The sequence below is a fragment of the Strongylocentrotus purpuratus genome, unplaced genomic scaffold (genome assembly GCF_000002235.5).
Source record: "Strongylocentrotus purpuratus isolate Spur 01 unplaced genomic scaffold, Spur_5.0 spur5_scaffold_2, whole genome shotgun sequence".
Classification (NCBI taxonomy): Eukaryota; Metazoa; Echinodermata; class Echinoidea; order Camarodonta; family Strongylocentrotidae; genus Strongylocentrotus; species Strongylocentrotus purpuratus.
The window spans coordinates 3,993,091-4,017,372 of NW_022145605.1; the positions used below are offsets into that span (position 1 = coordinate 3,993,091).

The 24,282-nt window shown below is 37.5% G+C and overlaps 1 protein-coding gene across 3 annotated transcripts in view; it reads left to right on the plus strand.

Moving 5' to 3' along the window:
* The window catches only part of LOC100888109 (nitric oxide synthase, brain), a 73,413-nt gene that overhangs the window by 4,526 nt on the left and 44,605 nt on the right, over positions 1 to 24,282 (plus strand). For all 3 annotated transcript variants that reach the window (XM_030991451.1, XM_030991452.1, XM_030991453.1), the window contains exons 2-5: positions 3,850 to 5,845; positions 15,921 to 16,051; positions 16,923 to 17,085; positions 18,555 to 18,646. In XM_030991451.1, the coding sequence (XP_030847311.1) occupies positions 4,091 to 5,845; positions 15,921 to 16,051; positions 16,923 to 17,085; positions 18,555 to 18,646 (2,141 nt within the window). In that variant the 5' untranslated portion in view covers positions 3,850 to 4,090. The remainder of the gene's footprint in view (positions 1 to 3,849; positions 5,846 to 15,920; positions 16,052 to 16,922; positions 17,086 to 18,554; positions 18,647 to 24,282) is intronic.

Genomic DNA, 24,282 nt, shown 5'->3' on the forward strand with positions numbered 1-24,282 from the left:
TCGAAAACCAAACTGATTTTGTACCTATATCTCGTTATCATTCAAATATTTATAAGTTTGCCGAAAAACAAGCTTTTCCAAAATTTTAGAAAGTACTGGCAACACAGATATAGGTCTATAATTCGACGGGTTGGTGCAATCGCCTCCTTTAAAAAGAGGTGTTATTCTGGCGCACTTCCATTCATTTGGTACAATGCCTTCACGTAAGGATAAGTTAATTATATGAGCCAGAGATTCAACAATAGTAAGCGACGAATCCTTCAAAATACTCGATGGTATAGTATCAAGACCAGTAGCCTTATTACGAGGAGTTTCTTTAATACATTTTTTAACATCTTCACTGGTAACTGGAACAAAATTGAAGGAAGTGTTTACTTTACAAATAAACTGTCCTGGATTATCTTTAAATTTAACGTTTTTTTTACGGTTTGTTGCCAGTGAGGAAAAATACTCATTCATTATATTAGCAATGGAGCTGTTTCCAATGTATTCTACCCCACAAAGATTAATTTTCTGTATTGTTGTAACTTTTTTACTACTTGGTATCAATTCTCTCAGAACTTTCCACATCATTGCGGAATTCCCGACGTTCTCAATAATACTGTCCATAATGTATTTTCGCTTAGCCTTTCTCACAAAAGAAGTAACTTTATTACGTAATTGCTTATAACTTGACCAATCAGCGTCTACTTTAGACCGTTTTGCCTTCTGTTTGGCTTTATTTCTATCTCGAATTAATGTCAGTATTTCACTTGCCATCCAAGGTGACTTCTTGTGCCTAACCCGCTTCCTTTTAACAGGGGCATGCATATCCAATATAACTCTGAACTTTTTAACCCATATTTCGTATGCTTCCTCAGTTGAATGTTTACATAGTACATCGTTCAAAGATATGTTACGTAAGTCTTGAGCAAAGGATTCAAGGTCAATTTTCTTTATATTGCGAGAAGAAATATAGCAATGGTTTCCACTTGAAGTTGGTTTACTCTTTCCCCATGAAAATATAACCATATCGTGATCACTTAAACCGACAGATACGACAGAACATTCTTTTACATTTTCAGCATTTGATGAAAAAACATGGTCTATTAGTGTCTCAGACGAACTTGTAACCCTCGTGGCGGTAGTTACACATTGTGTTAAACTATAGTCGTCTGCAAGTCTCTGTAATCGTTTTGTATTATTTGATGGGTTTCTTTGTAAGAGATCACAATTTAAGTCACCAATTAGTATATAGTCACATAATTTGGCTTCAACGGTCTGCAAAACAGTCTCCAACTTATCAAACACTCCGATGTTAGAATCGGGTGGTCTGTACCAGCACAATAAAATAACAGGTTTTTGTTTATTTAATTTTAATTGAATACAGGAGAGTTCCAATTCCTGCTCATGGCATTCTGATAAAGTAACATAATCAATAGAATCACGGACATAGATAATCACTCCTCCGCCGTTTCTGTTTCTATCTCTTCTAACTGCTCTGTAACCTTCTACTGAAATTTCCTCGTCTGACACGGACGCATCCAGGCGAGTTTCTCATAAAGTAATAACATCGATCTTAGACTCAATTAAAATAAGACGTATTTCATTAATATTTTTCAACAGCGAACATATATTTAAGTGTGCTGTACACATCCCTGAGAGGATTTTTCGTTTACTAAAAACTTCTTTATAATTTATATCATCGACAATAATTGGTGTATTTTGACTTGTTTTAGAATGTGTATTGTGTTTATCATGAAAAGAATAAATAACATGACATGGAAAGAGCAGCGTTGCAAATCAACAAATGGGTGTTGTATCAATGATTTTAGAAAAATAAATGTGCCAAATCAGAACGTTTAGCATTTGACACTATTTTAACACGATTCTGCAAGATTTATTTGAAGTGAAATCCACATCTGACTTTTCTGAAATTGTGGCATTTAGACGGGACATAATACTTTTTGGGCCGAAGGGGCATGGGTGCGGACGGAATGAACTTATGTTTCTGTGTTCTTATACCCCTCCTCTTTTCCTTTCTCTCTCTTTATCTCTCTCTCTCTCTCTCTCTCTCTCTCTCTCTCTCTCTCGCTTACCCCTCCCTACATACCCAACCCCTTCACCGATCGATCCCGCCCCGCTCTATGTCCATATCCTTTAGACTCCATTTTCCGTCTAGGAACTAGCATGAGGCTTGTTTTATAATATCTCCCATTTGGCCATTAATTTTAATGAGTTCTTCGCGATTAAAAAGTTGCAAACTGCCTTTAATAGTATAATTTTAATGTCAAATGTCTATCAAAACATCGCTGCGCGAAGTGATATCCAGGATACAGCCTGGGGGGGGGGGGGGGGGGGTTGACATGCGTTCGAGTAATTGCTTTTGTCACCCCTGACCAGCAGCTTTCCTAACACTGTTTGCATGTATTATGAAATTTCTATGTATAATCTTATTGATTGGTCAAATAAATGATAATGATAATCTGTAAACTTATGTTGGACGTTCTTTCTCGTGAAAAAAAGTAATTTTTAATAAATTGGTCAAAATGATATCTTGCAAAAATTTGCAAAAGAAATTATTACACAGTTGTAATTGGTAAATGATTGGCACCGCCTTACCAAGCTTCGAATTACAAAAGTACATTGACCTAATGATTCATGCGCAAACGAAACGAAATGAACTTTGCTGGATCAGACAACGGATTTAAAACTATTTTGAAATCGAAAGTACATATGATATGTATAGAAATGGAATACATTGTGGTTTGCAAAAAAACAATTAATCAAATGTTCTCTATTTTTTTACAACGAAACACTGTTATCAATGATTTTGAAATGCAGGATGTGTAAATGGGAAAATCCCTAAAAAGTTTCAAAAGAAATTCAGCAGATTTTTAATGAAAATCGTTCATTAAATCCTTTTTCTGTTAGTGTACATTAAATGGATATATATGGTTCAATGATTCAAATTTATGTGCACTTTCTCATAGTACATAAACATGTACAATAAAATATCTACACGTCCAATCTATTCATATCGTTATTGCATGATAAAAAGAAACAAGAAAATAGATAAAAATAGAAGCGAGATGGTGAGAAAGATAAGAATATGAGGAAGACAATAAATGAAACATAACCAAACCTAAACAGTTGTCTTGATTAAATAGAAAAATGAAGAATAAACACTTTATTCTTCATCTATATGAAAATTTATTCCATTCATTTTTAAAAAAATTTCTTTTTGGTTGATGGGACGGACATTGGACAAATGCCAGTTTCGACCCTCCTGTTACCGCAACTTTAATTGCATACTTGAATAATAGACTGATTTTGATAGATTCACCTTTTCGTTACAGTTGTCATGTTTATCGCCAAAAATTAATGTTGATTGTCCCTAATGGAATCCAATTATCCGCACCATTTCATTCTTTCAAAATATTTAATTCAGATGTCCATCAAATCCGTTGCCATTTGCATTTTGTTTCGATACAAATTATTCAGCAAATAAAACCAAGTTGAAGTTTGAGCGTGATTTGTAAGAAGTACATTCAAAAGTCCACCCACTTTTTAGAAGTGGTTTAATGATTGCTGACCCTATGTATATAATCAAGTTATGAAAATATTTACCTAAGAGCTCGTAGGCGGGGCTACCTTTGTATTTTGAAGAAAATTGAAATATGTTTTGGAATTCAACTATCGTGCGGGTTGGGGCGACAAATTGGACTAATTTATCGCCCGCCCCATCTGTTAAATAGCTTTTATCTTCCATAATTGGGTAGTGTTTGAAGTGTTTTAGCCCGGGGCGTGGTGACAAATTATTAGCTATTAAAACCATTAACAAGATATTTTCTCTCTTTTTACCCTCAGGCACCTCTGTTTATCGTCATTTGAGGTCGGTTCGTCGCGGATATAGCAGCGATTACGTGTGTTGGTTATATTTACATCAAGAGACTGTTTCTCTTCTTCTCGAAGCGAAAACGGATTTTATGAATATCAGATTTTCAAAAGGTTTTTAGTTTGGACATCTACATAGAGGCTCCATGCCTTCCGAACTCTGAGCGAATTCCAGTGAAGTTTATTTTCTGAAAGCAAATCTAAAGACCTGACGATGGAGAACGATCCGAATACATTTTCTATTCGGTTAGTGAAGAGACCGCCGCACGGTCTCGGATTCTTGGTGCGTAAGAGAAAGTGCAACCCGCCTGTTTTGATTTCGGATTTGATATCCGGAGGGGTTGCGGAGAATTCGGGGCTGGTTCGGATAGGGGATATACTTCTGGCGGTTAACGGCGTTCAACTTACAGATGTGCCTTATAACACTGCACTTGAGGTTCTTCGCAGCGTCCCAATGGACACGCCTTGTGTGATCGTTTTAAAAGGTCCTGAAGGGTACCGCACTCGCTTGGAAACCGTCATGTCGCCTGACGGTGCTGTCAATATCGTGCGGATAACCGAAGCGGAGCAGACAGATGAAACGCCAAACAAGACGTCTCCGGGTATTGGGCCCAAGAAGCAGCGGCGCTCTAGTCGAGATAGCTCGAGAAGCCCTACGCGCACACCTTCCTCGACATGGCCGCGCAATGCCCATATACCAAACTACGACAGTACCATCTACAATCAAGCTCAACTTCATAACGGAATGATCGTACATGGGAGTCATCAACCACCTCGACCACGGACTCATACACCGGACAATAGTCCGTATCGCTATGGGAGTCCTGCGCGTAGATCGCGACGTGATCGAGATAGTAGTCGATCTCCCGCTCGAGGTAGTCTACCGACAAGTCCCGTGAGAAATTTCAGCTACCGCGAACCCTCCCCTTGCTGCTGCACACGCCACAGTATTCCCGAATACCAGAACGTCTTCGCCTGGAACGGCACCTATCCTCGTGATGTCTACCAGCTGAAAATTCTACAACAGCAACAGCAGCAGCAACAGCAGCAGCAACAGCAGCAACAGGCACACGAAGACTTTTACTACGACAGCCCCCGGACATCTGTAGACTACGACATAGAAGGAGAACGCGCGCGTAATCAGGGAATGTCCCTGATTGAAGAATCACACGAGTATCAGTCCGAGAGCAAGGGCATCCAGTGTCCTGAGAGGGTGATCACCGTGCGAAGCCCTGGCTTCTCATCCCCGGAGAAAGAAACACGAGATATCTACGTCAACTTTGCCAACGGATCACGTGACCACAATGAGGTCAAAAGTGAGTCCCATTCAGAGTCAGAGCGGCCTGCGGGGGTGCAGCGAGCCAGGACAGATCCACACGACCGACAGGAGTTTAGTCAACAAACACCGCCCGAAGAAGGAACATCGCACAGCGTGAACTTGCTCAAAGAACCACTAGTGAACGGCATTGAACCGAGTAACGTCAGCAGCATCAACGGGACCCTAACCCCTAATAGGAAAAACTCAAGGGTTAACGGAACTCTAGTGAACGGGACAGCAGACGGTATGGGTGCAGGGTGTTCCGCCAATGGGGTTGTCTCTGTGCCTGAGGGGGTCAAACAGGCCGGGAGCTACTCCATGAAAAATGGTGCTCCTTCCATTAAGCAGAACAAAACAAATCATATCAACGGAAAATCGAACGGCATCCTTATCGAACCCACACCAATTAACAACGTCTCGACCAGTGAGATATCAATCCAAACAGACCCGATTCCAGCTCTCCAGGAGAATAATTCTTCCAGTAAGAACCCAGAAACCCAACAGAATGGAGGAATTCCACCAACTACCAATGGTCCTAACCAAGCTGGTCCAGTGTGCCCATTCACCAAGAAGCAGGCCAAATACGTCAGACTTCATAATGTTGCCGATGGAAAACAATTCACAGATACCTTGCATCAAAAGTCATTCATTGTAAGTACATCAATATTTTATATCTATAATTCACTTGATGACAATCTTTGAATGACGGGATTTTAAAGATAAATAATGTTATCCAGAATCGCTTATATTTAAGTATTTCACTTCTCTATCATCTCTATATGTTAAATAATAAAAATTATATTTAAATGATTGATGAACGCAAATATCCAAGGACCGAAGTTTACAGATATCAGTGTTATTCAGTTTGTTGGAGTCTTGATCAAAGTCATTCTGTTTTATATAATCCGTTCTTCGTCACTTTTTTCCTCCACCCCCTTTCCCCCATCACTTTATTTGGAAGCAAAATTAAATCGTTAAATGTCCAAAACTTTTCAAACTTTTCAAACTCTTCAAACTGTTCAAACTTTCTAACCATATCCAAACTTTTCAACTCAATTAATTTCATACTGACGAATAGTATTTGTTCCTAGTTGTAATAAGTATCCTGATTAATAATTAACTTACCACTGACACCGAATTCAAATATGCAAAAAATTATTCGGGGTTGTGTAAAATCAGATAGCCATCTTTTCCTGTTTGTAAAAAAACAAAAAGCTTGTTAGATATCTGTGCTATGTGACTTCTTTGCTAAATGTTCTGTCCGCGTGTTAATTCTTGTCAAATGAGCCATTTTCGAAATGTAATCCAATTAAATGCACACATCTTTGTTAAATGCCTTGTTACAAAATATTTTATTCACTTGAACGAATAATTGTATTTCAATAGTCAAAATGTGAATTGCACATATTACGTGTCGATAATTTGGACAAGCCGTAAATATTGTCCTACCTAGCACCAATTAATATATGCAATCGCATTCTGACTTTTGAAATACAATTACATGTATTTGTAACAGGAGAATAAAATAATTTGTAAAATGGCACTTGACAAAGATTTATACATTCAAGTTGATTGCATTACGAAAATGGTCTATTGTAATGAGCACGACGGATTGAGAGGTAAATAATGCTTTTCCTTTATAACCAGATAATTTTGAGGGATGTAAAAAGAACTTTGGTTAAAGGCCACGTTAGCTTTGTGTTTTATGATCATAGTACATGTAGGTCCATGGTCTGGTACCCTGTTTTAAATGAAAGTGTCTGTATAATCGTAAATATTTGTGGCGCTTCGATTCGCATGTCATCAAATTTTCTTCAGTAAGTTATTTAAAAAATATAAACTAATAGAAAATGGTATTTAACTTGTGACTATGACTAAATATTGATTTGATAGGGACAAACTTTGCCTTGGTGTGATGCTAATATGAATAACTGTAATATAAGGACAATTACTTGGCAGTATAGTTAGTATGGCGGCGAAACCTTTTACAGAGTTGGAGAATTTGTTGAAATTCTAAATTAGTCCGCTTATTTTTTTTTGTACTATAATGTTGTACATATTCACGAAATCATACAGTCATATATTAAAGTATATACAGCTATCTTTCAAATAAGTATTTTCAGGCATACTGCTCCTGTGTCTGCAGTGCCATGTTCATCTATTCTCTCACACATGAATGCCTTCAGTCGACCAATTAGGGTTATGCATGTATATTTCATTGCTATTCATGCACTTGAACGACCATTCAGAATAAGCAAAAAACAACAGATGTTTGCGAAATGTTACAAACAACACGATCTCATTTGATTCAAACTTCGGATGTAGATTTCATTGCTATTCAAGCACCTTTAACGACCATTCAGAATAAAAAAACAACAACAGATGTTTGCGAAATGTTACAAACAACAAGATCTCATTTGATTAAAATTTCGGATTTATACCACTGTCTATAGAGCACGAAAACGCTGGTGGATAGCACTAGGCAATTTGTCGATATCTTTTTAATGGTTTTGGAAAAGAATTATAGCAAGGTGGAGTAAGGGAAATAAATAAATGAAGTTTGAATATGCTTGATGTTTGTTGTAAGTTGGCATGGCGACACATCAATATGAGATCATTAATCACTACTGGAAAGAAAGATGCATGGTTTTCTAATAAAAGTACAGCAGACTTAGTGAAAAGACACATCCGAACTAACCTATAAAGTTTCTATCCGAAATAGATAGGATAGCCTTCACTAAAAAAAAGACGATTCATGCAACTATAACAAAAGAAGAGAATAGTATAAAGGAATCTTTGAATAGAACGCGGGATAAATGAGTTATATGATTTCTGCCAATATTTCACGCGAGGATTAAGTCCGTGAATGTACAAAATATGCATTAGGTGTTGATTGAATCTTTTAAATTGACCCTTATAGTCACCCATATCAATTTTGAAAGGATATGCTTTAAAAATATTTTCTTTTAACCCGCCGAAAGTGGACACTCATTGAAAGAAATATGAATGAATTGTGTGTTCTCTCCCTCTCTCTCTCCCTCTCTCTCTTTCTTTCTCTATTCCTCATTTTTCTCTTTCTCTGTCTTTCTCTCTTTGTCTCTTTTACTTTATCTCTCTCTCTCTCTCTCTTTTCTTCTTTCCCCCTCTTTCTCTCTTTTTCTTATTCCCTCTTTCTCTATCTTTCTTTCTCCCTTTTCTCTCCTTTTCTTTCTCTCTTTTTCTGTCTCCCTCTTTCTCTCTTTTTCTTTTTCGATCTTTTTCTCTTTTTCTTTTTCCTCTTTCTCTCTTTTTCTTTCTCCCTCTCTCTCTATTTCTTTCTCCTCTTTTTCTATTTTTCTTTCTCCCTCTTTCTCTCTTTTTCTTATTCCCTCTTTCTCTCTTTTTCTTTCTCCCTCTCTCTCTATTTCTTTCTCCTCTTTCTCTATTTTTCTTTCTCCCTTTTCTCTCTTTTTCTTTCTCCCTCTTTCTCTCTTTTTCTTTCTCCATCTTTTTCTCTTTTTTTTTCTCCCTCTCTCTCTATTTCTTTCTCCTCTTTCTCTATTTTTCTTTCTCCCTTTTCTCTCTTTTTCTTTTTCCTCTTTCTCTCTTTTTCTTTCTCCCTCTCTCTCTATTTCTTTCTCCTCTTTTTCTATTTTTCTTTCTCCCTCTTTCTCTCTTTTTCTTATTCCCTCTTTCTCTCTTTTTCTTTCTCCCTCTCTCTCTATTTCTTTCTCCTCTTTCTCTATTTTTCTTTCTCCCTCTCTCTCTCTATTTCTTTCTCCTCTTTTAAAATAGTATAATTTAAAGAGGCTAAGCCTTATTTTTGAAGGGGATTACCTTTGGCATAAAAATAAAACTAATCTTTTTTTTACCAACTATCCTTTGGAATTCGTAATGACCATTGAAAACTTCACAGTTACTGCCAGTGATGGTGCTTACTTAACGTATCGAGAAGAAATTTGGCAATTTAGGATTTGTCCTTCCTCCCCCTCTCCCCCCTCCCCCTCTCCCCTCTCCCCCTCTCCCCCTCCCCCTCTCCCCCCCCTCTCTCTCTCTCTCTCTCTCTCTTGCTCTCTCTCTCTCTCTCTCTCTCTCTCTCTCCTAACTATCATTTCTATTACCCTATCTCCAAATCCACCTGTCTACCGATTCTCAATAGAAAACACATCCATCAAAGGATGATTCAAAAGCCAAGTCAATGATAATTTATCTTGTTATGAACAAAGAGCTTTATTGTGTTCTTTATAATCTCTAAAATATCTCCTAGATTTGAAGGTCAACCAATGACAACCTCTCGTACTAATGTAGGTTAATCCCTAAGACCCATCTATCGATTTCATCGCAACATATTTTCAAACGCTAGGTATTTAATTGGAACTGAAAAGGCAGTGCCCCCCCCCCAACCAAAAATAAATAAATAACAAAATCGAATACGTTTTATGTCGTGTCATCCTCCGCATCTCATTAACTGCAATTTTGTTTTTGTTTTAATCTAGAGTAATTCAATGCTAACTAATTACTTAGTCGTCCTTGTTATCAATTTTGTGAAACAGAATACCCAAAATGCTTAACCATATATCAATACGTCATTGTTTCGGTCTTCGAGGAGGTACATGAATGGACGCACATGATATATCAGACTGAGATATTCAACATTTTCAAGACAAGTCACCATTCATACCGTAGTATGACACACTTATCGCGTGTGTATAAAAATTCATTTGATCAATGTAACCTCGTAAATCACCAAATACATTATGTTAATACACCTTCGAATAATGATATAATCTGAAAAGTCCAAGAATCAACAATTGTTGTCAAGATTTGAGATCAAGTCCTTTATCTCTCTTTTTTTCTCAATTTCTTTCCCATTTTCATCGTCTGGCTCTGTGTCTCTTTTTTTCCCTCTCGTCTTTAATGATAGGATGATTAACTTATTTATCGTTGCCTAGAAACACACTTTAGGGAGATCCGATCTATTCTTAACAAGTTCAAGCCGTGTTTTGACTATAGAAAAGGGCACCGTTTCCTCTGCCATCGACTTCAATCTGCATATCCGCGTCTACGGCTGACGCGCTATGCGAGAAAGCGCACGGTATTGTTAATTTACAGAACGACTGTACAATTCAAAGGCGCTTTATATAGTTACGTGGAAAATAGGGCAATGGGGACGTTGCTATCAAGAGGTTACACTCAAACACGAAGATTCGCACACGCAAAAAGAGGAAAAGCAAACAGAAATGTCGAGTTTGTCCAAGAGATCAAAAGACTTGATATCTTGATTCCTACATTGTTGACAGATTTTCTTGAAGTGTTTGAAATGGCGGGATTAAGTGCCATTTATAGGGGGCTGAAATTCGTCTCACCATTTAAGAAATGCACTCTGTTTTTGTAACGGGTATATATCATTTATATTTAGAATAATCTGTTTTAGGATTGATTGAACTAGTAACAACATCTCCTGTTTAATAGGAATGATTAGGATGTTTTTTTTTAATTATTAATTAGCATATAGTTGTGCCACTTTAACTTACTAATAATGTTCATTCATGTGAGATATTATAGGTCCAACGTTTTGCTTGAACTGTGCATGAATATGAATGTATCGGTACTGCGAACTTTATCAACGTTATTATTCGAATCGGATATCCTATTACTTTAAGGGAGTGTGCAATCATTACAATACTAATTTCAATTCAACGAATTAACCTTTTTTTCTTCTTCTTTGACTTTGTATAAATCACATACCATTTGTTCGTGTTTTTGCATCATTTTGAAGTTTCTATTATCCTTATTGTGTATTTTTTAATATTTAATATTTCATGTTGTATACTTGTGTTCATAGCAGAGCTTCACTGTGATACAGACCCTCCGTGGCTCTGAATAGGACTAATCTGTTGTTTAAAAAAATATAATAAATAAATAAATAAATATACCGATAGACACTTCTCAGAACATGAAGAGGGTACACACGATCAATTTAAGTGTTCAGCATCAAATATTACGTTCAGATTAAAATCAAAACTCTCAAGCGAATCATTATAGTGTAGATTGGGTCAATCTTTAAACATAATTTTGAAATAAAAGAAAGAGACAATAATACGCTCTACTTGCACGAACATCAGAAATACCAATTCGTATAGGCCTATCGCACTTTGTATAAATGTATCATGTATGTATTTCATCTTTTGCACAAGCTGCGCCTTGAGCATTTGACTGTCAAGTGGATTTGGCGCCTTATAAATCATATGTATTATTATTATTATTACATAATTGTATTTCCATTGATAAATTTCTTTGCTAGAATCTATTCCCAAACTCTATGGTTACGTGCGACAGCGCGCGTGGGTATAACAAGAAGTCACCCAGGACTCCGGGTCCCTCAACTTGGAATTGTTCCTGGGCTTTTGTTGGTGTCTACTTGGACAAAACCCTTTTTGTCGTCATCAGTTGGGAACAATGTTGACCCGGTCTTCCGCAGGGCTCCCAAAATACCCCCAACTGAAGGGCTTCTAAACACGGATGTACGTCATAACTACTGATTTAGCGCGGGATGAAATGTGGATTTCAATCGAATTCGTTCATTATACCGATCTAATTGTCTCCGATAGTGTGATTTAGCCACCACTATTTGTTTCAGAGATTTTAGTAAAAGTTCTTGCGGTCAACCGGACGCCTCCTCCCCCTCCCCCCCCCCCCCCTCCGTCTACCACCACAACCCAAATATTTTGTTTAGCCTGCCATAGCTACAGGTGGAATTGAAAGTGTAACGCCATGCTCTGCTGACAAAGAATTTACTATTTAACTGTGAAATAAACCCGTCACATGAAAGAAATCACAAGGAAAAGCCGTTAAATTAAACTTTTATTTACTAATTGAAAAAACTGTACGTATAATATTAGTGTTTTCAAAACGCAATTTCTTTTCTGAAATCCTTATTTCTTTGTGTTTCATGTTTTATTGATCCTTTTCATTCGAATTTCATTTCATTGAATACTTTAGACTAATTCGGATCTGGGGGGTGCTTCACAAAGATCCTAAGTTGAACTTATCTTTAAGTTGGACGTAAGAATTATGGAAAGCCGTTAGCATCATTGAAAATATTTTGTAAAAATTATTTTAAAAGACACAAAATGTTGATTCAAATTATTCATATCTTTTATTATCTTGGGAGATTTCATGTTCTTGATGGGGAATTTATAAAACGTCTAAAATACTTGAATTTTTGCTTTTTAATATTTTATTTTAAGGATACAAATGGCTCTTCATAATTTCTAAGTCCAACTTAGAGTTAAGTTTGACTTAGAATCTTTGTGAAACACCCCCTGATGTGCAGTTTTATTGCAACACAATAAGTGCAAAACGGTACACCACCATTACATGTGTGATCATTATTTCACTCTCCTATTTTCATTGCGTAGAAAATGAGTCAGTTTTAATTGAGGGGGGGGGGGTGTAAATGAAGGGAAATAAATATATGAACAACATCAACACACACGAAATGAATGTATATGATTTGAATTTTAAGTACCCTCAAAATTAAACTAACAGGGAATAGTCATCATTATTTACAATATACGGGAATTGACGAATACGTGATGAACCAGGAAGATAAGAGGGATTCTCCCTGATGAAACGTTACAAAAGAATACACGGATCTCGTGACACACAGACAAGTGACGTGACACTGCTGGGTCATGATCACGTCATGATCACGTCATGATCACGTGGTTTATGAAATTATCAAAGAACTTATGATTGATCGTACCACCTTCTCTATCCTGTTTGGGATTTTTCCAAACCACAAGTAATCATTATAAAAGAATTAAGAAAAGTATGACTCAAGGATGACGATATACTTTGCTTATTAATGATGATATAATAATTAATCCATATCACTTTTAAAAATCCTTTGCTTTTCAATTCTAGAAACATTTGTCACATGCACAACCAAACTATAATAAACCTTGCAGAGGAATTTCATAACGGATATACAACCACATTCAATGTCATCGGAATCAATTTCATGTTCGAATATTTTATCGTGATATACCGGGATACAATCAGAATAACGTGCAAATTAATTATGTTTAGCCCTGACTGTTTCCGTTTCGCGTGCCCAATCTGCTGAGAAAATAACAAACCCTCAACGCTAAAGCTGAGAAAGTCCTTTATTCATAATGATAAAAAAACTTTTTAAATCTATTTGTGACTTTTGTGTATCCATACATGTATGTGCGTGAATAAACCAGGAAATGGTCGCTTACCTCAAAAAGGACTCTTCATTGCATCAATATCTTTGAATATTATATTCATATCTTAAATTTATTTATTATAATAATTATAGTGCCTTCAGAATTAATACTGATTAGCTGCCCTGGCCAAACAAGATATATCGTTTACAGTTTTGAGGTTTATGATAAGAACTATAAATGGCTTTGACATTTTTAACAGTTTCAAGGATAGAATGAAGTACCACACAGGCGTTTTCAATATTGAACAGTTCATGGTGCTATTTTGTTTTTGTTTTCTTAGTATGTGGAAAGTATTTTATCTTATTCTATTCCCATTATAGACTGATATAAAAAGCGAATACGAAATAGAAAACCGGAACGAACACGTAGATATTTTCGAAGCCATAGGCAACATTCACAAAATTGCCATTGTCTTAATTCTCCTGTTACATTTTAGTATCTCCTTATATCAAACCCTTGGCGTTGAAAGTCACATGTCATAATCCTTAAACCCGGGAGACACACCTGACCCAATAACAATAATTTGATCGTCACCCGATATTGTTCACTGCACTTTAATAACCTCAACACATACAGAAAGCAGTATGTGAATGGAAAGTGTGTTTAATATAGAGTTTATTCATGATCTACCACATCAAGTCAACATCTTGCTCTAAAAATGTCATGTGAACTCTATATACCGCCAAATCATTTATATACTTGTTGATTTCACGCGACGTATGTCAGTTCTTCCACTTAACAATCCCCTTCCCCCCCCCCTCCCCTTCCTTTCCAATACTAGCACCCTCTTGAACGTCATGCTCCTGACCAAATTATCTCGTTGAATTTCAGCAATCGGACTGTAATTGAAAGCAAAACACCAACAAGTTCATCACATTTTACGTGACAAATTAGGAACTGGAGTAATCATTTGTTATTTTTCCCGGAGACAATAGTAATTAATATGATCGAAGAAAACAGGACATTACCATGCCAATCTCAAATTCTTTCAATTTCCAAAAACTGAGTATTCAAGGTTCGTGAGAATGACGTCATTTAGTGCTTGGTAGAAGATAAAACAAACTGATATATCTTTTGTTTATTTTCATATTTTGATAACTTTCTTCCTCATTCTTGTTTAAACCACTGACCTCACCATCGTATAGCAAAGAATCTCTTCCGATTCCGGATACTTCTGAAATCTATACGTAAACCCGATTTTGGGGGGAGGAGGGGGACGGAGGGGGAGGGGATTATGTGTGAATGACCGACAAAAGCTTGTCAATTACATTTGATTTTGTCGCGATGCTCCCTGCTTTGGAAGTGTTTTTTTTTCTTCAAAAGCTGTTCCACTAGTCCCATAGAAGAACAGGGTGGACCCACCGAGTCATAAAAACACCGAATACTAAAATCGTATCTTGTCATCTCCTTTTTTTTTTGGGGGGGGGGGGGGCTATGGCACAAAATGGTCTTAAGAAAATCAAATACCAAGTGCAATATGTATATATAGCGATAATAATAACTGGAAGAGCACCTCATGAACTCTTTCGAAAGTTGAATACGCAGTCGGGGCAAGGTGGTCCCGTCGAGTCGTAAATCTTAAGAGAGTTATAAGCGAGCCTTCAGTTTGGTGTGAATAATTATAGCGTTAGAGAACAGGTTTGGTAACCTATAATATTATGAACATTGAGATCTTTGGTTGTACCCTCAAGGGAATGTTGTGATAATGATTGTTACAACTTGGCAGTGGTGTAGCTTGGGTCCTGCTATTTAGGAGGCACTGGACATGTAGGAGGGGAGGGGCTATCACTAAATGAAATGCAAGAGAGCAAGGCCTTTAAGAAGAATGATAGAAAGGGGGTTGTCGTCTTCTGTTCATCTATCTTATTTCGTCTTATTCTTCATTGATGTCTTGTTATTCTTACTTTTGTTTAACATTCACTCTTCAGTCATTCGATTGGGGTAGCCATGCCCCAGTGCCCCATTACCCCCAATGCAGTCAAGCCAGTGCAACTGATACTACGACTTTGATGCACATGTGTTTGTTTTTATCCTATGTTTTTAAAGACGAGGTCGTGCTTATAAAACTGTAATATATCATTTATTTCAAAGTCCAATCGAAAATTAGAATACACCGAAGTAATTTATTCAACGTTGTTGAATGGAAGAAGAAAGACGTATATTAAGCGATGATTTCAGCTAGTCATTTATTGCTAATATAACCATGAAAATACTACTCTGACACAAAAGCAATGGTTGTAAAAGTAATGATTGTAATAGCATTGATCATTCATATTTCATTAACATTCATTATAAATTCAGTTTCAATACAGAATATAACTTGGACAGAATAATGAGTTTGTCACTTTTTCCTTCATAAATACACATTGTAAGTGGACTAAATTAATAGTTAAACAAGGTTTTTTCAATTTCAAATTACGAACCACAGCCATCTCCACCCTTCATAAACCTTAATACTTTTGATTTCCATATTGCTTCTTTTCTCTCTCCAGGACCTCAATTGCTCAGAGAAGAAGTGTATGGGTTCGATCATGTTCCCTCCCCGGGATAAGAAACGAAGCTCAGAGGAACTCACTGTCCACGCTACTGACTTCATCAATCAGTACTTCACTCATATCAAGAGGTAAGTTAATCACGACATTGGACCCTAACACAGTCCTAATATCACCTTGTTTATCTGGGATTGTCATGTTCTTCTAATGTATTCGGTTTGGGTACAACTGCCTCTAGCAGTTTTGAACATTTTTGCAATCTTTTCTATCTCACCACTTCCGGGACAGCGGGTGCAATTACCCAGGGTCCCGTCTTATAAACTGTTGCGATCAATCGTAACTTATGTGCGACTGATACCACTCGCAAATACATATTACATTACATAGGAGATAGGTACCTGTAAATTTGCGATTGATAAGAGGACTTGCGATTGATTCGGATCAATCGCAAATCTTTATAAGACGGGACCCATGCATATGTACACCTTCTTGAACGTAGGATGTTAACTTGACTGTACGTTTACAAGATCGGAGGTCGATGAAGCTGAATGTCTTTACAAAATCAAAGTTTTCAATCTCTTGGACCCTCTGGCAATGACGGTTGGAAGAGTTCGCGAAACGGAGATTAACAGAAGTAAAGTTTTTGTCATGTGTACCTAACTCAGGTTCACGAATCAAAGGTAGACGCGGCCGTATGTTCCCATTTTTTTTTTCTGACAACGGGATGGAAGGTTCATGGGCTAAAGGCTCACCAAGCCAAGGGTTCAGTCTCTTAAGTCATCTCTCAACTATACAGATCCATTCGTATGTTTCGGTTTTGTGAAGCTTCTGACAAATAGTATGAAATTACAGGAGATCCAAAGATTCATTAAGAATCAGTGTCGTTTTGTAGAGCATACAGTGTACATGTACATACGCATCTGACGACCGTTCGATTGTTTTTTTTAGAGGAAAAGACAAAAAAATGAAATAATTAATCATGTATTGTTCCATCCCACACAGGGCGGATACAGCAGCTCATAAGAAGCGACTGGCAGCGGTATTGGATTCAATTGAGACGACAGGTACTTACCAGCTGACAGAGACAGAACTCATCCTGGGGGCTAAGACGGCTTGGAGGAACGCTCCAAGGTGCATTGGACGGATACAGTGGACAAAGCTACAGGTAAAGACTGGTTGTCATGTTGTTCAGGTCATGGGGATGATTGTTAATCATGATCATTATCATGATCATCAACATCATCACCGTCATCCTCACCATTATCATCATCATCATCACCATCATCATCACCATTATCATTATCATCATCATCATCATCACCATCATCATCACCATTATCATTATCATCATCATCATCATCATCATCATCACCATCATCTACATCACCACCATCATCATAATCAGGGTCATCACCATTATCATGACATGCATCATTCCAACATTACTATCATCACCATCATCATCATCATCATCACCATCACCATCACCATCACCATCACCAAATATCATGGTCATTTTATCATCGTCATCAACATCATAATCATCATCAACTATAACAACCTTTGCTGTGATTCGTAACATTCTTTCCCCCAAAGTATTATGAAATGGAAAATGTTTTTAAATAATACAGTGAGCGAATGTATAATTTCGCTGGACCATTTTCGTTCAATGCATTTGAGTGCTTCGTTTACTGATTCCCACGGTATGCATTAACGACATCGTTATCAGTCTTGTATTAATGTACAAAATATGTTACTGAGTGACCAAGGAACCATGAAAGCATGGGTGCTTTGACTGAGTTACAAATGGGGTCTTGTATCCGGGTACTTAATGTTTGCAAACTTTTAGTAAAGATCATTATGAAAAAAATGTTTCTCTCTGTGAGCCGTCGTCCGCCTCCTTGACTTTGTAGAATGATTAATTTCCCTCACTCCTTTTGGAAATATATAATGAATAATTCTAAATTTGGGATGTTTACCTCCCCCCCCTTTTCCCTCGCTCTCTCTCCCTCTCTCTTCTTCAATCGCTATGTTTTGCCATTTGTTTCTGTGTATTTACCCATTCTTAATGATTATGTTTCATGCACCAATTACGTTGCATTTACAACCTGTAACTTTGCAATAACATGGCATTGTGTTCAGGCTCACAACTCATCCATGGCTAATGAAGTTTTTGATCAAAGTTAACTTCAGGATTCTAACCTTTGATTCACGGCACTTTAATCATTCCAGAAGCATTGGGTAAAAAGGCAAACACAATCGAATCGATGTTTCCATTGTGTTGTGTTATCGAAATGTGGTTATCAAAAACTTGTTTTTTTAAAGAAAGCAAGCATTGAAATTTTTATGTTAGCAACATGCTAAACATTCAAAATCTCCGTTCATTCCAGTGCAAATTGGCCGCATTTTTTTCTTCAATTTTTTACTCAATTTCGCTCCATGAAAAAAACTATTTGCATATACAGGAAAGAGATAGAGATAGGAGGAGGTGGGAAAAGGAAAAAGAGGGAGAGGGAGGGAGAGAGAGAGAAAGAAGAGAAAGGGAGAGGGAGAGAAAGAAGAGAAAGAGATCGGGTGATCAGTAAGAGCCATATGAAAATTATGATCAATTTGTCCCTTTCTTTTCCTCTGTAGGTCTTTGATGCTCGCAACGCAAACAGCCCACAGGAAATGTTCCAAGCCATTTGTAATCATATGAGCTACGCCACTAACAAAGGCAATCTGAGGTAAGAGAAAAAGAACACTCACCCTAACAAGGGGTAAAACTATAATTAACACAAAAATCAAAACAAACCTGTTCTAATACTTACTAAGCACATTAATGATAATTATGATAGTCACACATGTATAGAGCTGAATTCTCCGTTTCTAAGCGCTTTTACACTGCACTTGTCCGAGTCCAATAATCATTCGACTCGACTGCTAATCCGCACATGGTAGTTCACACGCTCCGCTCCCTGGGGAGTATTCCGACAAGGTGCCATTTACAAGCGCACACACGCCAATCCAACTACATTAATATTCGCATCCTACTGGGTACCCATTAAACACCTGGGTGGAGAGGGGGTAATTGTAGATTAATGTCTTGCGAAAGGACATTAGTGTTGGGGGGACTCGAACCGTAAACGATGTGACCCACAGCCCGATGACACACCCTAACCACGACACCTCCACATGACAGCACCTACCCTGTTACTTTGTCTTCAGCTTGCAGTATCAAGATGCTACAGGGTAGTCATGGTAGTGAAAACAATTCTTCCTGTATTATTGATCTGCAGTGGCATGTAAAGGGGCATACAGGACACCTGTCCCCTCCCCCTTCTTGGATGGCGAACAAAAATCAAAATCGAATAGAAAGAAGGAGAGAGAGAGAGAGAGAGAGAGAGAGAGGAAGGATGTGAAGAGAGAGAATAGAGAGAGAGAGGAAGCAGGAGAAGAGAGAGAATAGAGAGAGAGAGGAAGCAAGAGAAGAGAGAGAATAGAGAGAGGAAGCAGGAGAAGAGAGAGAATAGAGAGAATAGAGAGAGAGAGAGAGAGACAGAGAGAGAGAGAGAGAGAGAGAGCACTTCGCAGTAAAATGGGTTGAAATCATTGCACAACTCTTTCCAAAAAACAAAACTTATAAAATTTCATTTGCAGAATAAAAAATCAGTGGTTGAATAGGGAAACTATAAATTAGATGGAGGAATACATGTACATGTATTTAGCAAAATTAAAAAATGTCCCTTTTCGCTCATAAAGGGTCATAATCAATTTTCAGATTTGACCGTTTTCCACGATTTGGGATTGTTTTTCTTTTGCCTTTTGGTGTACACATGTGGCTTTTTAAAGATTTTAAAGGTTTGTCAAACAATGGCATCAAGCCCGGTTCTATGGGCAAACAGGGTTCTCCGATTCATTTTTAAGATAAAAAGGGATTACTGTAATGGATCCTGGAAAACCTACACTTGTTTTTGTTTTTTCGACATAACAAATCTATCTGTAAAATATCTTCCTGTTCTCATATGGATTGAGATGTCATTGTAAGCTTTTCATCTCGACCTGACTCAGAAATAGTCACCTTAAGTCCTCAGGATTTAGCCAAAGATTTGTGAGATATTCTCCCTTAAGTCTTTTCCTAATACCTTCTCCACCTACGCCCTACCAACGTACTGCGTAGCTCTTGAGCTGATATGTTTGGGAGATCTCTCTATGCTTCCTGTTAACTCGTATAAAGCTTCAAAATAATGTTAAAGTACAACCATTAAACAGAAAAACATAAGCAAACCTTTTAAAAGCCCCTCTAAAGAAAAGTGTTTGGAGCCCCAAATTTGCCAAAGATTTGATGACAAAATTTCACTTAAATTGTATCATAATGTGAAAGAAGATTTCATTGAAGACACACTTCTGCAAAGATCCCCCCCCCCAAAAAAAAAAGGAAAAAATATATGTGAAGACAAATATTGATAAAAGGATGCATAATTAGGATTTTCTGTTTGGCAGTGTGGTGTTACTGAGGTACATGTATGACAGAGGTTAAGTTTTATGTGGGCTCCCCGGAGATGGGGTGGATTAGCTACGAGAAACCTTGAGGAGTAGATGGGTCGAACTTGACCAGAAAATTTGGAGAGGGTCACTGCGCAGTATGACCTAGCAGGTGGGGGAAATGTGATAGGTCTGCATGAATCGATGGTCTGGTCCTATATCACAACCGCTACTATTCATTAGGATGGAGAAAAAAGAATGGAATCATAGAAAAAGAAGAAGAAAAGAAAAAGGTGGGTTAGGGGATAAGGAGGAGCGGAAAAGAGCGAGCATATTAATTATGTATGTAGGGAAGGGATGGATATGAAAAAAAGAGATTAAATGTAAATGATCGAAAAAGCAACAAGATCTGTTGGATGACATTGAGAAAGGATTGATTTTGAACCTATTGTGTGTGATTAAAACATAACAAAAAAACAAAAAACATAAAGAGATAAAAAAAAATACCACACCACTGAACTTCCATAAAAAGATTCAGTGAGATTTTATTTTGTTAGGCTAGAGACTATGTCATGTTTATTTTGTATCAATTCTGTTAGTATAATATTACTTGTGTTAAGAATCATATAATATCCAATGTCCAGCTGGGTCCCTGTCTGAAAGTCCCAAACCCAGATAATCGCTGGAAACAGCTGAGGTCAAATGTCAAGTTGAAGGTCACATACCAAAGGAAAGTTTATATATGCAGAATCCTACTCGAATTTCCGAGGAGGAGAAGATTGCCAATAAAATACGAATACGACCACACCAACAAAAGTAGAGTATATCCATTAAAATTGCTCTTTTGTGGTTCGCTTCCAACTTTGGAGACACCGATAACATTTATCTTTTATTCCCCCTGCTTCTGTGCGTTCATTATCCCGCCAACAAAAGGTTACCGTTTTGTAAATTTTCCAGTTTTATTATGTTGATATGATAATGATAGGATATATTTCAGGGGCGGATCTGGATTTTTGCCAAGGGGGTGGGGGGGGGGGGGTTGACCCATTGACGGATCCAGGATTTTCAAAAAATCGCCCCGTTTTACTATTTTTTCTTTCTTTTTTATCCTTCTTTTTTCCCCTTCTCCCCCCACCCTTTCCCCTTTTTTCACCTTGGCCACCCAAGGGGGGGGGGGTTAAACCGCCGAAGCCCCCTAGATCCGCCTCTGTATTTTTATAGCGCACTTTTTGACACAAGTGGGAAGGGTTTTCTCAGCCACATGACCGATCCTTTCCTGTGCACCATGAAGTCCTTTTTCAATTTCATTACAATCGTGGAAGCTGCGAGCTGTGAGAGGTGTCTGCAGACGTCACTGGCAGACGTCATGGTTCGCGGTTCGAGTCACTTGCTTGCGCATGAAACATAGAGAATCAGAAGAATAAATTACCAAGGACAATAATAATAATAATGATAACATTTCGCTAATATAGCGCTTAATGTAATGTCTGTTTTGTTGAGCGGCAAGTAAAAGGAAATGGAAACATGTTTTTAAATCACGTTCCACTGACTTGGAAAAAAAACATCATTTGTTTGTTACATGCTTTGATATTCACCGAATAACAAACAACATCAATATTATTATGCAAGTTAATTGAAAATAAATGATATTGTTATTAGTGACAACTCATCAGGGATTTACAAACAACGAGCCCACTTAATACTCCTTTTATAAACATCACAAGGACTGTATGCAACCATCAAGGTTATCAAATTTACTCAAAATTAAGTTTGTCTCCACCACAAAAATTTGCTCGATACATAAAGCCTCCACTACCAAGAATTTTACACCCACCCTGCTCATGGATAAAAAGAATGATTCTGCAATGGAAGGTAAACCTATTCTTCCTTGTACGTTGACCCCACCCCCTTCCATTTATTTCTCTCTTCTTGCTTTTCTCGCGTTCCCCTTTTTTTCCCCATTCGATTGGGGGTGAGATATATGCCCCCTCCACCCCCCCCCCCCCCGTAGGTACCCCATTGTCAATCGGTGTTTGCGTGACACACCCCTGTTTCTTGAGAAAAAGAAAATATTAGACTTTGCAGATCAATCAGCGCTCTTGTCAAGTAACGCAAATTGACAATTATATCACGTTTACGAGGGAAAGAGGTGAAAGACATAAAACATTGGATTTCATGACATTTTTCAGAAATAAAACCTGAAAATGTGATCATCTGACAAGCCCGAGTGACATTTTTTTTCTGGCGTAAGTTAACTACGTGACCCTAGACACGTGTCATATTGCTGACTTCAAGATATTTTGAATCATATATCTCCAAAAAAAAAATGTTCTAGCAAAGATGAGTATTATACTTAAAGCTCTTTTAAATAAATGTTTCTCTCCAAAATCAGTCGAGACACGGAGTAATAATTACAATAAAGGCGGAGACGTCATGTTTCACATTGTTTCTTATTTTTAACAATGTTTTTTGTGACGCTATATTTAAAAGTATAATCATGTAGCTTATATTTTGTAGTCCTGGCTGAATTGAACAAGTGTTTGAATATTACAACGAGCAGTACTTTTTGTCTGTGATTGTGTCATTTTCAATAGTATCATCAGTATTGAAAAGTGGGTTTGCTTTTTAGCTTTAATCATAGTTAATTATATTTCCATTTCTATTACGGGATACCCCAAATTACTTCCGCTTGCAATATTTATAAGAGATATAGAATGATACAATAAATGAATAAATGTTTGGCGTTGTATCACGTGTATATCTCTTTTCAAATACAAATAAAAGATGTATGACTAGTACGCAAATACGTAGCCCACCTGTAATAATGTGATACTATTGGATGATGGAGTGATCACCGAATGCCATATATCACCATTGAAATTGTGTTAAACTCGAAGTACAGTTCAATGATCAATATTTTTGCTATCAATTCATTTGTTTCTTTAAAGCATATGTCGTCAAAAATGCAGACGTGTGTCCACCTGTTGTAATAAAAAACCTCAAAAACTTGTCTATCTAAGTATTTTTCATTTTAAAATGCGTAAGATTTCCATTCAACCCAGCAAATTCCTTGCTTATGGCATTAGTATCATTGCCTGCCTCATGTCTCCTCAGTCACACCGCCAATACTGACTCTACATTGATTCCAAATAGACCGATTCTTTGCCATTTCTCAACTAAATACCATTTGAAAATATGCTAAAAATGAATAATACCTCAATCATACCAACGGGACGGACAACAGACTGACAAAAATATGACACCAAACCCGCATGGCTGTGAATCAGTCGGTTTTGGGTCAGTCTGGCGGTATGACTGAGGTCTTTAATGTAATGTAATTCATTATTTTGTTCGGTCCGGTGTCGGTCTGGTGTCGGTCTAGTGTCAGCCTCGTCAGTGTGACTGAGATACATCCATGATATAATTCATGCCTGTGTTCGGTCCGGTTTCGATCTCGTCGGTCTGACTGGGGTTACGATAGACACAGATTCCATGACCAGGAGCTGATCCCCGACATCCAGTTTCACGCCTCATTTTCTTTAAGCTGTCCCAAATGTCTCTGCTGGTGTGTCACCTCACCCACCTCACCCACCTGTCTGTCTCACCTGTAGTCAGTCCCCTGTTCTGATATCATTTACATTTAGAGACTGTGGTTGGGACCTACGCGATGAAACATGTTTCTATACTCACAGTTAACAACTCTTCATTTAACGGTTTGGGGCATCTGCTACTAAATGCTGGTAGAAAAGCCTCCTTTCTATCTTTTAATCCTCGTTTGAATTCTTAAAATGTTGCTCTCCTTCCGTTGTGCATAACATACTACATTTTCTAGCACTTGCTACATAATTTTTTTTCGATAAATCTTATACACATATTTCTAGAAATATTCGAATTTTGG